This window comes from Schistocerca americana, chromosome 1, assembly GCF_021461395.2.
Source record: "Schistocerca americana isolate TAMUIC-IGC-003095 chromosome 1, iqSchAmer2.1, whole genome shotgun sequence".
Lineage (NCBI taxonomy): Eukaryota > Metazoa > Arthropoda > Insecta > Orthoptera > Acrididae > Schistocerca > Schistocerca americana.
Window position 1 is genome coordinate 659,997,547 of NC_060119.1, and position 19,269 is coordinate 660,016,815.

The 19,269-nt window shown below is 39.4% G+C and overlaps 1 protein-coding gene across 1 annotated transcript in view; it reads right to left on the reverse strand.

The window, feature by feature from the left end:
• Positions 1 to 15,366: 15,366 nt before the first annotated feature.
• Positions 15,367 to 19,269, reverse strand: part of LOC124608342 (E3 ubiquitin-protein ligase TRIM23-like) — a 69,169-nt gene continuing 65,266 nt past the window's right edge. Inside the window, exons 11-12 of the mRNA XM_047139978.1 lie at positions 16,660 to 16,849; positions 15,367 to 15,645 (exon numbers count right to left, since the gene is read on the reverse strand). Coding sequence (XP_046995934.1) covers positions 16,670 to 16,849 — 180 coding nt within the window. The 3' untranslated portion in view covers positions 15,367 to 15,645; positions 16,660 to 16,669. The remainder of the gene's footprint in view (positions 15,646 to 16,659; positions 16,850 to 19,269) is intronic.

The following is a 19,269-nucleotide window of genomic DNA, read 5'->3' on the forward strand; positions in this document are numbered from 1 at the left end:
CACAACAAACCAGTCAAAATACTGATGATACAATACGTTTCAAAGCAATTTTTCATTTTTCCTAGACACAATCCTACAGCTCGAAACTTCCATGGACTCATAATGCATAAAGCAAATTATAGTCCCAAGTAAAGAGCAAAACTGGGACTAAAATTTAATAAATTCATGAAAAAAGTACATACTGCCCCATGCTCGCAACAGCATATCCAGACACACCGGGATGATGATGGCATTGAAACAGAGGATGACACGCGTAAAGCTGAAATACTAAACACCTTTTTCCAAAGCTGTTTCACAGAGGAAGACCGCACTGCAGTTCCTTCTCTAAATCCTCGCACAAACGAAAAAATGGCTGACATCGAAATAAGTGTCCAAGGAATAGAAAAGCAACTGGAATCACTCAATAGAGGAAAGTCCACTGGACCTGACGGGATACCAATACGATTCTACACAGAGTACGCGAAAGAACTTGCCCCCCTTCTAACAGCCGTGTACCGCAAGTCTCTAGAGGAACGGAGGGTTCCAAATGATTGGAAAAGAGCACAGGTAGTCCCAGTCTTCAAGAAGGGTCGTCGAGCAGATGCGCAAAACTATAGACCTATATCTCTGACGTCGATCTGTTGTAGAATTTTAGAACATGTTTTTTGCTCGAGTATCATGTCGTTTTTGGAAACCCAGAATCTACTATGTAGGAATCAACATGGATTCCGGAAACAGCGATCGTGTGAGACCCAACTCGCTTTATTTGTTCATGAGACCCAGAAAATATTAGATACAGGCTCCCAGGTAGATGCTATTTTTCTTGACTTCCGGAAGGCGTTCGATACAGTTCCTCACTGTCGCCTGATAAACAAAGTAAGAGCCTACGGAATATCAGACCAGCTGTGTGGCTGGATTGAAGAGTTTTTAGCAAACAGAACACAGCATGTTGTTATCAATGGAGAGACGTCTACAGACGTTAAAGTAACCTCTGGCGTGCCACAGGGGAGTGTTATGGGACCATTGCTTTTCACAATATATATAAATGACTTAGTAGATAGTGTCGGAAGTTCCATGCGGCTTTTCGCGGATGATGCTGTAGTATACAGAGAAGTTGCAGCATTAGAAAATTGTAGCGAAATGCAGGAAGATCTGCAGCGGATAGGCACCTGGGGCAGGGAGTGGCAACTGTCCCTTAACATAGACAAATGTAATGTATTGCGAATACATAGAAAGAAGGATCCTTTATTGTATGATTATATGATAGCGGAACAAACACTGGTAGCAGTTACTTCTGTAAAATATCTGGGAGTATGCGTGCGGAACGATTTGAAGTGGAATGATCATATAAAATTAATTGTTGGTAAGGCGGGTACCAGGTTGAGATTCATTGGGAGAGTGCTTAGAAAATGTAGTCCATCAACAAAGGAGGTGGCTTACAAAACACTCGTTCGATCTATACTTGAGTATTGCTCATCAGTGTGGGATCCGTACCAGATCGGTTTGACGGAGGAGATAGAGAAGATCCAAAGAAGAGCGGCGCGTTTCGTCACAGGGTTATTTGGTAACCGTGATAGCGTTACGGAGATATTTAATAAACTCAAGTGGCAGACTCTGCAAGAGAGGGGCTCTGCATCGCGGTGTAGATTGCTCGCCAGGTTTCGAGAGGGTGCGTTTCTGGATGAGGTATCGAATATATTGCTTCCCCCTACTTATACCTCCCGAGGAGATCACGAATGTAAAATTAGAGAGATTAGAGCGCGCACGGAGGCTTTCAGACAGTCGTTCTTCCCGCGAACCATACGCGACTGGAACAGGAAAGGGAGGTAATGACAGTGGCACGTAAAGTGCCCTCCGCCACACACCGTTGGGTGGCTTGCGGAGTATAAATGTAGATGTAGATTGGTTTCGTTTCGAAACCATACACAAAAGCAGTAGTACAAACTCTAATTTACGTTATAATATCATCAGATGTACTTTCTATCACAGTCAATGATCTCCTCAATACGATTACTATAAAAAACAACCCCATTTCAGACGCACAATCTCCGTGCCAACTGTTGCTTTGAACGCCGTGATTGCTACGATGCACTACAGTCGTAGAAATATGTCAGGGTACCACTGGATGTCTCTGTCTTACAACAGCATCGATGGTTTCATTCTTGAAAACAAAATTAATAAAATTAAGGTTTGAGGCAGAATGCATTGATTCTCACAGTGCTAGAGGTCGAGTTACACGATATTAGCTTGATGATTCCTGGGGGGTGGCTAATTTTCTATTCGACCCGCTTACTTGCACAAAGTAGTGACACATTAAAAACTCGTAAGCTTTATGGAGAACGAACCAACGACTCACTTCTTACAAGACGACAATGCTACCCGTGGGGCGCCAAGCAGAGAGGGCCGCCAAAACGCCACAACGGGAAGATTTCTATATAGGAAGCATCACAATTAGCAGCGGCCGCTTAGGACAGTTCGTATCACAGTTAGTGGCGAAAACTGACAAGGATGAAAGTGTCAGAAAGGTAGGGGCGCCAAATGATAACTCGCTTCTGTGCAAAAATGTTCTCGAACGGGCCCTGATGCTACCCAGAGAACACACAGGCCAGCGTTGACGAAGCGAGAAAAAGGGAGATTATGACGGGATGTCGATTAACCGCCTCGTTAAGTACCAAGTGACCCGTATGGTTTAACATCCCGTTTAACGAAAGGATTCCCACCCACAGTGCCCTACTCTCTAGAAGGATGAGGCCTTGCGAGAGGCTTGTAATGAACCCCAGGACGTAGCTTACAGAAATGAATTGCGAGTGAACATTATTTTCCAGGGCTTTAATATTCTGGAGACTGGAGATGTACCATCCGACTTTCGTAAAAAATATCTTCAACACAATCTCAAGACAGCAAGCGTCGACAAGTACGAGAATTATCGCACAATCATCTTACAGCTCATGCAGTCAAGTTGCTGACAATAATAATATACAGAAGAATGGGAAAGAAGATTGAGCATCTGTTAGATGACGATCTGTTAGATGACGATCAGGTAAAGGCCCAGAGAGGCAGTTCTGACGTTGCAGTTGACAATAATGGAAGCAAGACAAGAAAAATCAATACATGTTCATAGGATTTGTCGAGATGGTAAAAGCGTTCGACACTGTAAAAAGGTGCAAGATGTTCGAAATATTGAAAAAAATATGGGTAAGCTGTAGGGAAAGGCGGGTAACATACAGTATGTACAAGAACCAAGAGGGAAAGGCCAAGAACGAGGTATATGGATTAAAAATGGTATAAGACAGGGACGTAGTCTTTCGCCCCTGCTGTCCAATCTGTACTTCGAAGAAGCAATGACGTTAATAAAAGAAATGTCCAACAATGGGATCAAAATTGAAGGTGAAAGGATATCAGTGTTAAGATTCGCTGACGACATTGCTATCTTACATCTACATCTATATGGATACTCTGCAAATCACACGTAAGTGCCTGGCAGAGGGGTCATCGAAACACCTTCACAATAATTCTCCATTATTCCACTCTCCAACAGTGCGTGGAAAAAGTGAACACCTATATTTTACCGTGCGAGCTCTGATTTCCCTTATTTTAATTATCGTTTCTCCCTCTGTAGGTCGACGTCAAGAAAAGATATTCGCATTCGGAGGAGAATGTTGATAATTGAAATTTCGCGAGAAGATCCCGCCGCCATGAAAAACGCCTTTGTTTTAATGGTATCCATCCGAAATCCTGTATCATGTCCGTGACACTCTCTCCCCTATTTCGCGATAATACAAAACGTGCTGCTCCTCGTGAAACTTCCTCGATTTACTCCGTTAATCCTGTCTGGTAAGGATCCCAGACCATGCAGCAATACTCCAAAAGAGGGCGAACAAGTGTAGTGTAGGCAGTCTCTTTAGCAGATCTGTTACATCTTCTAAGTGTTCTGCCAATAAAACGCAGTCTTTGGTTTGCCTTCCCCACATTTTCTATGTGTTCTGTCCAATTTAAATTGTTCTAATTGTAATTTCTAGGTATTTAGTTGAATTTACGACCTCTAGATTAGACTGATTTATCGTGTAACCGAAGTTTAACAGGTTCGTTTTAGCACTCATGTGGATGACGATCACACTTTTCATTATTTGGGGTCAATAACCAATGATCGCACCATTCAGATATCTTTTCTAAATCGTTTTGCAATTTGTTTTGATCTTCTGATGAGTTTACTAGACGATAAATGACAGGATCATCTGCAAACAACCTAAGACGGCTCCTCTGATTGTCTCTTAAATCGTTTATATAGATGAAGCCTGGCGCCAACGAGGTTGTTCCGTTGCGGCGACTTGATGGGGCCGCATGGTTATGCGTGGTGGAATTGAAATATCCAGATCATCGACATGAATCGCATCGGACATTTATGGGACATAATCGAGAGGTCAGTTTGTGAACAAAATCCTACACAGGTAACACTTTCCCAATTATGGACGGATGTGTTGGCGCCGGCCAGAGTGGCCGAGCGGTTCTAGGCGATTCAGTCTGGAACTGCGCGATCCCTACGGTCGCAGGTTCGAATCCTGCCTCGGACATGGATATGTGTGGTGTCCTTAGGTTAGTTAGGTTTAAGTAGTTCTAAGTTCTAGGAGACTGATGACCTCAGCAGTTAAGTCCCATAGTGCTCAGAGCCATTTGAACCATTTGATGTGTTGGCAGCATGGCTGAATATTTCTGCAGGGGAATTGCAACGACTTGAGTACCCGCCACGTCGAGTTGCTACGCAACGCTGGGCGTATGGAGATCCGAGACGATATTAGCAGGCATCCCATACCTTTTGTCACCCCGGTGTACAGTTATGTCCCACAACATTCATGAGCACGATAATTTATCATTTTTTGTTATTGTTAGATGTACAGTGATAAAACGGTAGGATGAAAAGCAGCGCCAGCAGTCGCACGTCACCCAGATGTATTAGTTTATTTATTTATTTTCGTTGGGTACGTTATTGTTGCAACGCGTAGGTCCGTTATTAGACTGTCTTACAGTGTCATTGAATGAGTTTTCTGCAGTCGAAGATAATGTGTGTATAGCGACGATTATGAAGATATCATTTGGGAGGTTCTTTGAAAGCGCAGAAGATGGCACCAATATAGAAGAATTTGCCGATGAAATCTATATTGAAGTTCCTGTCCCCATTAAATCAGAAATGAGCAGCTGTGTAGCTACCTGTATTTAGATGTGCGTTCGAAAAACAAAATTAATAATGATACCGAAGCTTGTAGAAAATTTGCACTATTTTTTGCACGTGGAAAAGTATTTCGGTCCCTCAGATTCATGCTACACACTTTTCGTTGTACTTGCCAACAACCAGACAGCCATACTGAGATGTGACATCACTATTGTTTTAAAATTATTCAGTTACTATAAAAAAAGAATCTAAACTGGCCAAGTACTTTGTTTGCAGTGCGCGTTTAAAATTACAGTGTTGTGAAGAAATGGGTATTTCACATTAAGGTTTTCGTTGAACGATTATTTACGATATTCGTATGGGCCTATTTCATCAACAATGCGTCGAACTGCTTCGTTCACCGTTTGGTAACCAATAGCCTTCAGAAATGATTGTTTCCAATTGACCTGCAGGATTTCGCAGTGCTCGTGCATCTGTCAGCGATGATCTTCAGGAAGATCAACTCTAATTGGTCGTTGTTCGAAAAGAATCATCGATTCTGTGACGGCATTATTGAAGAGGAACAGTATCTGGCACCCTGAGACAGAAGCTTGCTTAGGCATATCGAAGACTGCAGTAAATTCGATGGTGCATGAACGTTTAGATGCAAACAGAGCTGTTCCCGATGGATTCCGTACAATTAAATGCAAGTTCAAAAACATACTCGTGTCTATTGGTGGTAAGGAATGATCAAAACATTCGACCGATGATGACGATGATGTTGGTTTGTGGGGCGCTCAACATAGTGGTCATCAGCGTCTGTACAAGTACCAAATCTTTCCATTTCGAGACTCGGCACTTTCCGAATGATGATGAGATAATGAGGACAAAACATACACCCAGTCCCCAGGTGGAGAAAATACTCGACCCGGTCGGGAATCAAACCCAGGGCGCGTGATCCAGAGGCAGCAACGCTAGCCACTTCTTCTTCTTCTTCTTTTTTTGTAGATCTCAGTGTGTTCTCTACTGTTCGTTGAATTTGTTCGGGGCGGACGTCCGACGACACCCGTTCAGGTTCTTTCGTTGATCCGTTTACTCAGTTTTTTATTACAGAGGGTAGCTAACCCTCTGACCGAGCACGCTGAGCTACCGTGCCGGCTTTTTTTGATCTCATTTTGTTCTGTATTGTTTGTTGAATTTGCTTGGGGCGGGCGTCCAATGACATCCATTAGGGTTCTTCGTTGTCACCAATGACTTCTTCATAAATAACCTGTTTGAGTTATCATTCCAGCGTCCACTACAGGTGTTGGAGCAGCAGGAACTTGGCTGTGTTGTACTTGTTCGCTGCGGGCAGTGTGAAAAATAAGTCACTAATCAAATCTGCCAACTAGCTAAGGTGGCTCAGAAGAGTGATTTATTTAGCACTGCCATCTATATTTCTTATGTGGCCACGATTCATTCACTGATGGCAAACCACATGGTGGGCCGATCAATGCTGAACATTGGAAGTTTGAATGCTGAATGAAATGTAGACAAGTAGTCTCAAAGTTGTAGGCACAGTGTAGACTGGAGCCCAAGTGGAGCCATTGTATCGAAACCCAGTGTGGTAGGTACAGTAGCAGCATCGTTAACCAACATTCACTTGGCTGTATCATCTGTTAGGATGCGGATGGTGGAATTATAGACATGTGCAATGTGGTAGGTGCACGACATGCAGATGAAGAAAATGGATCAAGACATTGCTCAGTCTGATGTCTGCAAAACACTGGAAATGTCAGGAGTGCATTAGAAACACCATGCACATTCAACAAAATATGTCTGACGCCATGTTCAGGCAAGAGTGCAGCCACTTGCGATGCAGTAAGAGCAACACACGCAGCTGGGAAAAATAGATCGGAACGTTGCAAGGTCTAAGACGAGGGAAACACAAAAATGTCGGGAGTGCACTAGATACACAGTGCACACTCAACAAAGTTTTTCTTTGGCGCCACTGCTCAGGTATGGATTGACATTGTTCACTGTCGGTACATGACATTATTGCATCACATCCTCAACTTTAGGCACAGTCTGATGAGAAGCACTCAGTTGCGTGGCGTTGCAGTATGACACATAAGAAGAAGTGGCAGGAAGTCACTGACTGTTCGCAGTAATTGCGACACTCGGGAGTCAGAAAATAACTGTACTGTTAATGCGTAGTTACTGGCATTATTGCACGGCAAAAGACGTGGTCGTGGTGGATCACCAATGTATTGCCATTTATTACTGAGTATTAGAGCTTACACAAAATGTGATGTGCACATTACAAGTCACAGAACGGACCATTATAACAAAGAGTTCCACACATACACTGCTGCCGGGAACCAGAGAGGTACTTTTCCCCATGTGGCAGTGGTGTTTTTAGTCAAGTCCTCACAGTTTCATTCTGGCCTGTGGAAGAAATTTTGGGTGAACATAAAATGAACGTATTTGCAAAAACATTTCATTTGGGGCATAATTTGTTCGCTTGACATGCCGGGAAAGGGGTGCCACTCGTATCAGTGTGTTAGCTCACAAGCTTTGACATCATGGATGCTATAGTTTTGACTTTTGAGCTAGGGGGATGCTATAGATTTGACTTCTGAGCCTGGAGTGTTCCTGTCGCACCATGACCAGGCAGCCCGAGATCTTAAGTAAGTGAATCAGGCCTGCAGATCACCAAAGGTTTCACATGCCTGCTTCAGTCAACGAACTTCTCCGATGGTGTCCGTACATAAGCATGGAGGCATACTAAATTTGTGGATGACTTAAAACTGTAAATTTCCAAATGGAAATTGATTGCTACCCCTTATGGCGCCGTAACAAAACTTTTTTCCAAATTATTATTAGCTTGTAATAGATCTTCTCAAAACTGATCTGGTGGGGGCTTGTTTCCTGCTCTTGTTGGCCAACGAGTTCAAGAAAATCTTCATATTAAATACGCCTTTTGGCTTTTAGCAGCACAACAGGGTGATCTTTGGGGTCACAAGTGCGTCTGCTGTTTTTCAACGGCTTTAGAACAGTTGACATCAGATATTCCTCAACACGTAAATTATATTGATGGCATCCTGGTTACTTGTTGCACAAATGATGAACATCTATGCAATTTGTGTTGGGTTTTTGCAGCTGTGTCTAAAAAGGGTCTTATGTGCAATTCTTCTTATGTTCATTTTTTCACCTTCCATCACTTACCTAGGCTATGTGATTAGTAAAGAGTGTTTACACCCTTTGTACAGAGGGGTTCTACCCCATACAGCACTATGTTAAGGTGATCAAAAACATGCTGGTGCCAAAATCAGTGAAGGGCCACCATGTGTTTCTCAGAAAGGTCACACGCATTATGCCCAGTTTATTCCTTAGGCATCTCTCATTACTTATCTTTTGAATAAGTTGTGTCACAAGGACCTTTCTTTTCAATTGTCCACAGCTTGTCAGCAAGTGTTTCACACTTTCAAAAATGCCTACATTAGGATTCAGACCCTTGTTGAATGATGCAACAAGCCTGTCCCATAAGTTCCCAGATGGTTCGGACAAGCTTGTAATGTTCATGTCCAAGGTTCACTAACAATATACACAAATTGAAAAGAAAGTGCTGGTTATTACTTTTGAAGCACATAAATTCCACATTTTCCTTTATGGCAATAAGTTGCACTTAGTTACCTATCACAAACCTTTGTTTGGACCCAAGGCTGACTGCCACAGCAAGCAGCTCATTGTCTACATTGTTGGGTCTTGCACTTAACAAATTACTAATACTCCACACAGTATCACTCAGGTCATAAACTTTCTAATCCAGGTGCTCTCTCCAGACTGCCTACAGGTCCTGATATAGAATCTGACAAACAGAAAACTGTCAGCTTTCAGACTGAGTAGTAGTTGGAAGGATGTCCCAGCAATGTCCTGATGGGATGCGCTATTGCATCATGTTTTCCAGCGTGTCTACAGTGGATGGCCCTGTCAGAACTGCCGGATGTTCACTGTTTTTCTGTATGACACTACCTGCTCCAGATTTGTTAAGACATCCAGATACTGACTCCGGATGACAACTGCACAATGGTAGTGCTTGCAGCTCTACAGCAATGAGTGCTGCAGCTGTTCCACATGTCTCACCATGGTGGAACCTCATACATGAAACAGCTCACTTGCAAATATGTGTAGTGGCACTTTCAATACATAGTTTCTATTTAAGAACAAAATGACAAAGGCTATAGGGTCAGCCATGCCCAAATTGACTCAAAATGCTTTCCTAGCCTCTTATAGGGTGGCAGGTATCAACGGCCACAGGCTGGGAGCAGCCAGTTCCAGCTTCTTCACTTCTCCCTCAGGCCAGGGCATTGGCACCTCTAGGGGTGTGGTTAAAAATACAGGCACAATGCATAATTACTAAACAACTTTGCTCATAGCTCACTGTATGGAGAATAAAACGGAACTAAGAGCAATAGACTTGGAAAAATATGCACATAGTGACACCTATGGGCACCAAAGATACTACATAGTTGTAACATTTGAATCGCAACAAGCATCCACAATTTTTACAGGCAGTTATATATTAAGAATTGTGTAATTAAGTCTGTGGCTCTAGGATTGAATTCAATGTCCTTCAAAGCATTTCTCAGTCTTTGGTCCAGGAAGAGCCTTCATCAGTACATCTGCCATTGTATCTTCTGTTGTCTAATATTCCAGTGTCAATGGATACTCTTGTAGACCTTGATGTATGAGGTGATATTTTATCTGAACATGGGTTATGTGCTAACTTTCCAGCTTCCCTAAATCCAGCGCCTTCATTGAAGTTGACAGGTGAATAATTCCTTTGTTGCTTTGGCGAGTTCTCTGTTTGTGTGAACACCACGAAATTGCTGATTTGGATAAGGTGAAGTTGTAGTCTGCATATGGCATCCTATCCGTATCAGAGCTTTGCCAGTCAACATCAGTGAGACCAATGATCCCTTCCTTATCTTGATGCAGATCAGCTTCTTGTCTATGATTCTTTTCAGGTATCAAGGATTCACTTAGTGAACAAAATTATGACTGTTGACGTACTGGATTAACATAATCATTGCATAGTATATGCCAAGTTGTATATACATGGTGACATACATCAATACTCCAACCAGTTTTCTGAATGGATAATGAGTGTCATCTTCTGAACTCATGGCTGTTGCATCCAACTTGTGCACAGTTGCCATTGTAGTCCTTAATGGCTTGCAGTGATCCATTCTGAATCAGTGTAAAACTTCTCTGATAAAATCACTTTGAAATTATGCAATTTTGTCAACAGATTGATTTACCTCAAGCCCAGATAGCATCTTATAGCACCAAGATCCTAGACATCAAATCTGGCAGATAGTGCATCCTTGGTTTATTTTGTCCTTTTTGGGTCTCTTGAAGCAACTGCTAAGTCATCTACATAAAATAGTGGGAAGACTGGACATTCTCCTACATTGTCTACAAAGCTGCATGGATCTGAATGTGGGCATTGCAGTCCAGTTGATGTTAGGGATGCATTCAACCTGTCATCCCACTAGGAACCAGCTTGGTGCAGCTCATAAATGGATTTTGTAAGCTTATACACACTTTGTCAGCAGGTTTCAGTGTTTGACATTGCGAGACACAAAAGTCCAATTTGACAGAAAGAGCCATGAGTAGTCTAAGTGATTCAATTCTTGCGACTGGAGAGGATGTTTCCACGAAGTCAACTCAAGGCTGTTGGTTGAATCCTCGTTCAACTGTTTTTACATTTCTCCAAGGCAAAGATCCAATATATCTGTATTTATTCCTGAAAACAGCCATACAGTCAATTATTCTTTTATTTGTGTCCTGTCTACTATGTCCCAAATACCATTCCCCACACATGAACTGATTTCATCATATATATCCTTGAATCACTCTTGATGATCTGAACCACTTAGTTTCTTTTTGGAAAAAAAAGAAAAAAACCAACCACCCATCTTCTTTTTCTCTTCTTGTTACAAAAGCTGCATTTGTATATAGATTTTGCTTTTTTTTGGTTTTTGTTCTGATTTTTGTTCCAATTTCTCACAGTTACTCACTGTACTTTTCACTTGCTCATGAAACGTCTGCCCGATTTAACAAACATAGCTGCACTTGTAGTTTTACTGTCTTTACGACTCCTTGTGTTGTGTTCTTCCAAGAGTTTTACTTTTAGCATCTCTGGTAGATTGTCACGAGATCCAACAGCACATCTAAAATTGTCATAACTATCTGGAAGACTGTAGAACAGCATTACTGACAGTAGATCACCCTTTACATCAACACCCACAGCTTGTATTACAGCAGGGCCTGCTTGGGATCTGAGTATAGTGATGTTATGCCTGATGCTGTTAAGTTCTTCTTCAGCAGACTGTGATACCATTTGGCTAAATGAATGAATCCTGCATTGCCTGTGAGTGGTTTTGACCATTGTAACTCAAACTGTGTTTTTTACGATTGTTTTCATTTCCAGTCATGGATAATTCGCAGGATCAGTAACTTCTATGAACCATGTATCATTTATTCTGTATTGTATTAAGTGAGTATTAATAAATGATTTTCGTGCTCTAAACTGAGGACTAAAACTCACTGCATACAGAGACATTTGTATTGTACTAAGCGAGTATTAATAAATGATTTTCGTGCTCTAAACTGAGGACTAAAACTCACTGCATACACAGACATTTGTTGACAAAAAAGTAGTCTTGTAATGATTAATCATATATCGCAGATGTGACTGAAAGCCGTGGTATATTCTTCCCTACAACATTGCCATGAAACAACATGTTTTTGTAGATTTCAGTGATCCCTTTATTTATGAACGTGACTGCATATACGACATTAAATGACATAAAGCAGCATAATATGTATGAAGTTTTCCTATCATGAACCACTGAGCCAATATATTTGAAGCAGAGGCATAACTATCTAGTCTCAGTCTCAACATTTGATTACATTTTTTTCATAGCAGTTACCATTAAAAATAAAACAAAATAAAAAAGGTGGGATTTTCCACTTTTGACATATTAATTTTATTTGTTCATGATTAGTTTCAGCCTACTAGGCCAACCTCAAGTGATTTTATGTCAAACCAACAAGACAGCATTTGTGAACCAAAACAAATGGAAAACACAAATTTAAAGATTCTGCCATTCCAATATGCAAGGCATGGTTTTCTAATGCAGCACCACAAAATCACTTGTGAATGGGTTTGAAGGTTTCAACTAGTCTTGAACTAATAAAATACAGCAAAACTGGAAAATGCCATATTTTAATTCGATTATACATTTGTCTCGACTTGGTAGTGGATTAAGTGAACTCCAAAAACACCCATAAAGTCCAAGCTCATGAAATGAATTGCAATAGAATGAAAAAGTTTATCATATGTATTGTTTAAGTCATTACAGTATCCCTCTGTCTGGCTTCTTTATTTATTACTAGCAAATTCAGCAATGCTTCCCAGTTGCTACATATATATTTGGGAATTGGATATAGATTACATCCTAATCCGTGATATTTCAGGACAAAATTTCAACTCCTCATTGTGACTTTGCCAACTTTGATGGTATGGCACTCGATATTATTATAAATCGTACAGAATACGAATGAAAAAGACTCCTTTGTTTTTATTTTTTATTATTTTTAAGTTTTTTTAAGAAATGACACAATACAATTACAAAAGTTCAGAATATAAAGCATTTTTTTTTCCTGGGTACTATGTGACCCAGTATGACTGATTTTCTGAACTTGCAGTTTGTGAATGGGCAGTGTACAACAGCCCATGAAAAAAATAATTATTGCAAATGAAATCTTGATTGGAAATTGAAGTTGATTCAAGTTTATGAGTAAATCAGTTGGGACTGCTGATATAGGAGGTATGAGATCGACCTCTCCAGCTGCTAAACCTGTGAGGATAGTTGCTTCTGCACATAGGTACTACCGAAAAGTTTTGGAGGTGTGAGATGATGTAGTATTACAACAATGCCAACTTTAAGCCTCAAACTGTGTGGTGGAAAGCCATTTTGATTCAGTGAATTAAGAAATCCTTGTGGATATTGAATTGCATCTTCAGTGGTGATTACAATACCAACTGATTGGTATTGTTTATGATCACCTATTATTTTTTCAAAATAATATAGTTTATTTCAGATGCATTACAAAATTTTGGACAGTTCAGTTTGTGTAGATGTATCCTAATCATAAGCCAATAAGCCATAAACACAGCTTTAGTAACACACAGGTTGTCAGTTAAAACTGACTGTGGGGCAAAAACCAAAACAGCACATGGTTGTGTACAGAATTTTTATTTAATATTATATAGACAGAGAAATAATATGTATGGGAGGGACAGTCTGTTTAATGGTTTATATGCCCTGCCATCAGAATTAAAAGCAATGGCAAGAAAGAAAATGAAACTGCACAGCACAGCATTTTCTTTCTCACAGCCGGTTTTTAAAAAAATATTTAGTCTTTTTTCAAGATTTTTTGCTAATGTTTCCCCATTATATATAGTGAACATTAATAAAACCATAAACTGCAGGGATGGATTCCTGACTGGAACTGGAAGAAAAAAGGTCTTATGAACATGTGTCTGCAAATGCATCATTGCCATGGTAGATGGCACTTACGAATTACACTTCCTCTGACCATGTGTCATATGTTCCCTTTATTTTACAGGCCGTGTGATTGATGCAGTTTACTGTAAGCAGGAGAATGGTCTGGTATTCATGTCAGGAACAAGCCAAGATGGTGTTTTGTGTGTGGCCAACCAGATGGAAACGGTTGAGAGGCATCACAGCTATGCCAAAAGAATCCTAACAGACAGCAACCACATCGCACATTTCAAGGAATTTTTTGACGTTTGTATGATCATGGGTCCATTCAGACATACAAATGTGCAGAGAGGTGGCAGACTGTGCATACACTAGATTTCGAGGACCAGGTTCTAGGTGATATTGAGATGAACCCTTGGACAACATCAGGAAAGTGCCCTCCCAACATGATGTGAGCCAAAGTACGATGTTATGTGTATCCTACATGACAACTGCTATCATCCCTATCACCTGAAATCCCATGGACGCCACTTTGAACACTTGATACCTGGATGTGATGCTGTTCTGTACTGTTGTCTGGGATGTTTTGTTGTAACTGCTTGCACACCGTCCATTTCTGGACACATGCTCAAAGGACCTTTTTCCCTCCATTTCCAATCAGGAATCCATCCCTGCAGTTTGTCCTCTTTATTACTGTTCACCCTGTATATTAGTATAAATATACATATAGTGGCACAAAAATATAATATATCTAATAAATGTGCATCTTCCAAATACTACATGTATTTGAACAGATGGTTTGATGATTTTCAAGTCCACAGATGAAACACAATACTTCACTGCTGACAATATTAAAATGATGCAGCATATGAAGTCCAGTTGGAAGGTGGCAACTTGATTCATACATGTGATGCAGATGAACTATACTCTTGGCAAATTGAAACATATGTTAATGTTTTAAGAGTACAAGCCTAAACACACCATGGACTACTCTGCAACCTTAATTTTCACACATAATGCACCCATTTAATGACAAAAATTCCTCCACTGCACCTCAAAATAGAAAAGTAACATGAATGTCATGAGGTATGAAAAAACATCTCTTTTACAGTCTCTGTCCCAACAATATTTTATGGAAACTCTCACTGAGTCATGAAATTCTAACTGTTTGCAGTTTTAAAAAAAATATTGTGATACAGATGAGCTATACTCTTGTTAATTGAGACATATGTTAATGTTGTTAGAGTACAAGCCTAACAGACCATGGACTATGCTGGAATTTTAATTTTCACACAAAGGTACACATCTAACGACAAAAGTTTCTTCCACTGCACCTCAAAACAGAAAAGTAACATGAATGTTATAAAATAAAAAAATAAAAAAAAAAAAAAAAACATGTTTCTTATAGTCTCTTGCTCAAAAATATTTTATGTAAATTTTCATTACAACATGAAATCAAAAATGTTGGCAGTTACAAAAATTGTGATTCTCTAGTTAGCAATGAATTATAAATTCTTAGACTAGAAATTTATTTCTAAGACACTCTTACTTTTAAGAGAGCAAGAAAGAAGAAGTTTACACTCCTGAAATCCCTCTTTTGTAAAAAATTATGTTTCACGAAAAATTTCTAAACAATTATATATATACACTTGAGGATGTCTGGCAAAATAAAGAACTTGCAAGGAGACTGTCTAAATACAGTTTTATTATTTTTACAAATACACCAAATTCTAGCACACATTGAATGAGTATTTTTTGACACAAACATTCCACTATTCTGAAAAATTTATAGGATCACATTCTATACACTGAACACATGAACTACCTCGAAGCATGCATACAACACAACTTTAACAGATAATATCACAAATGTTCACAAACTTGTAATAGCAAACCATGGAATATCCTCAAATTAGATGTTCCATGTCCCCCAGTCTATATGCTGATGTTTCCGTCAAGGATCTGAAACAAATATTGCTACTACATTTCATGCAAATACGCACATATTCATGTTTTATAATGATACACTTATTACATTTTTTGAAGCAACTGGATGAACTGACAAGAAAAAAGTATGGTTCTCAGAAAATGTCTCAGCATGATTGCAAAAAGATCTGAACACAATGAATGAATGCAAATGCAATATTTCGTAAGCAAATTGTCCACAATGTAACATAATAAGGCCATGACCCAAAAAAATTGTGAATTCAGATTTCAAGCACACATTTAGTGAACCTTTGAAATGTATGTAATAGCACCACTATCCTTCTTTGTGTTCTGAATTTCTTCATATATTTTATGTTAGCATAATCACATCCACAGAAAAAAATGAACTTGTATTTCCTAGTATGAATCAACAGTGGTGATGATGATAATGATATGAAAAGAGTGGACAGAAACCAAATTACGACGTGAAATAGCCAGAATGATATGGTGTACACTGTCTTAAAGACCACTGACAATTAACTTCATAAAAGTACATTGAAAACATTTTACAATGAGAAAGATTTCTGTACACAGAACAGAACACAGAGTATGTCACATGTGGTTAAAAAAAAAAGAAAAAAAAAAAAAGAAAGAAGTATTTACAGTGATGCTAAAATGAACAAAGATCTTGAAAAACCAATTCTGTGTAAACATTTAACTTCTTAACTTAATGTCTCCATTCCCTGTGAACTACTTCTTTACACAAAGAACTGACCCAGCACTAACTTCAAGAATCCAAGAGACTGTTTCAACTTGGCTCATGTCCTGAGGTAAATTACAAGAAGTTTTACACTGCATAAAGTAATTGAAAGAAGATAATGACCATATGTAAATGTTGTCAAACATTTAAAAAGTTTGACCTATATCAAGAGATAGCATTTATTACTACTGTTTCTAGTATTTTTGCAGAAGATGAGACATTATTTCTCTCTTTCATCATTAGAATTTCATAGGAAATAAAAATTAAATGGATAAAAACTCAATACTTACTGGGATACAGTCAGTTGACATCAAGAACACTAGAGGCCACTAGCTGGCGTGACAGCCATTCCAGTCCATCATGCAGCCCTGTACCACTCTGTGCATCACATGCTTGGATATGCCAAGAACGTGTACAGCATAGCTTGGACAATCCCAACTGCTCTGTCAGCTGTTCCACAGAAAGGCAGCCCTCTAGGTCCTGCAAAAAAAAAAAAAAAAAAAAAAAATACAAAACAGCCACTGATACATCACTCATCCATGTGCCTAATCAGGAACTGCTATGGTTTCTGTAGCATAAGAAGATTTCATACCTATAAAATATACATGTAACAGAGGAGATGTAATGAAAATTACTAACCAAAACAGTAAAAACACAGCACATACTTTATCATGAGAAAGTGAATAAAAGAAAGCAACAAGACAGGGTAGGATATGCAGTAGCTGTACCAAAAGAAAAAGTTACACTGACCGTTACTTTGCATGAAACAAAGAAGCAAGAAAGCAGTCAGAAGTAACAATAAGCCAACATTTGAGGTTCAAATTTTATAGTGTCTTGTACCAATAAATATCACCTTTAAATCAATGAATAAAAGATGAGACATAAACCTCAAAGAAATCATGGGTGGAAAACAAAAATGAGAAGGCAAGAGAGTAAAAAAGAAATGGAAATTGTCAATAGAAAGGAAGTCAATAACAATGAATTTTAAATAGCAATGGAAGACAGATTAAAGTTTAATATCCTGTTAATGATGTGTCACTAAAGGCGAAGCACAAAACTCAATGTGTTAATGCACATAAAACCAATTAGGTAGCAAAACTGGAATGAGTAGATGAAGCAGTTTTATTCTTTGGATATTGAAAACATTGGTATGGGAGGGTGAAGGCAATAACCTTGGTTATTTACAAAGCACACTCAATAACAGAGTGTTACATGCTGCTGTTTCCTCCTTTATTACACACAATAATTAAGTAATGCCAGAGACGGTGTAGAGTATTAGAGTATGTGATATGGCACATTGCACAAGCCATACTTCAAAGAGATTGTTATAGCTATTTTATTTTTACGAAGGGAATAAGTATCCTTTCTCATGATGTTTACTCTGTCATCTATGAATATATGTTGTGGCTATCAACTATGGCTCTTTTTTCTTTAAAATACATTTCATCTAATAGCTGTATTGTTGGTAAATATATTAAAACTTAAACAAAAAGTGTGTACATGTAAAAGAGAGACTTCAATGCATAGTAGCATAGGAAAGCAGAAAAATACAAGTAGTATAACTACGGAATAACATAATTTCTACCAACTCTTTTCTCTCTCTTCAGAAAAAGGTTTTCAGGTTCTCAAATCTGGTGTTTTTGTTACCTTTCACTTGTAATTGTGCTGCTTACCAACTCATACGTAGAAGTTTTTGTACATTTATTTGAACTCAGTTTCATTTAGAAGATTCTTCTCTTTATCAATGTTTCATAATTTTTACTTTTATTTTTTCTTCTGTTACTCCATTGTTTACAGTCCTTGTTACTTACTTCATTTACCTGTTGTATATACCTGAGTATTTTTACACACAAACCACAGTACAGGGTGAGGCAAAAGACAGGATACACCCCTATAAAAGTCGAACAGTGTGAGGAATCATAATGGTGTACGGTATGGGGTATTTGTAGGTGGGGGCACAACTTATAGGAGCTATGACAACAATGGCGGCCATTTTGAAATCCGCCATCTTGGATTTTGGTGATGTGTTTCAAATGGGAAGGGGGTCATGTGGCACATCATTTTGAACTGTCTCTTTCTCAGGAAGACACGTGAGAAATCTGTTTTAAGATATCTTTATCTGTGTATGAGTTATGACCTGTTAAAGTTTGAAACTGTGAGAGGTGATAAAGTCTGCTTGTTGTTGCAGGTGATCCACAATGGCACTTACACAGCAGGAACGTCTTGAAATTGTGTTAATGATTGGTGGACGGAGTGCCAGCCAGCATTATTGCCGTTGACTCTAATGCCTGGCCCCCCAAGGGGAATGACATTTCACATACGACAATATTCAAGTTATTGGACAAATTTTGTGCAACGGGTTCTGTGGTGGACAAGCCATGAATTGGACATCCAAGAACAGCCACTGACAAGGACACTGGAACAGCAGTTTGGCATCATTTGTGAAAAGTCTACAGTGCAGCAGGTGCCAATTATCAGCAATATCCAGTGTCACACACTGTTCAATCCTGCTTGTATTGCACACACACCAATGGCACCAGTACAAGTTAAAGATGCAACATCATCTCTTGGATGATGATCCTGACCGGCAGGTGCAGTTTGCAGAATGGGCTCTGGAACAGTGTAATAGCAGGAATCACAAACTGCATACAACAGGTGTTCAGTGACGATGCTATTTTTTATTTTCGAGGATAAGTAAACAAACAGCATCATGATTACTAGCCAGTTGCAAACTCCTCGAGTGCATTTCTATAAAGGTTCTGGCGGTGAAAAAGTGATGGTTTAGTGTGGGATTTGGGGCACAAGAATTGTTGGGCTGGTGTTTATTGATGGAACGTTGAATGCTCTGTGGTTATGTGCTTCCAACGCTGTTTACTTGCCAGGGTGATTTCCCAACTTTC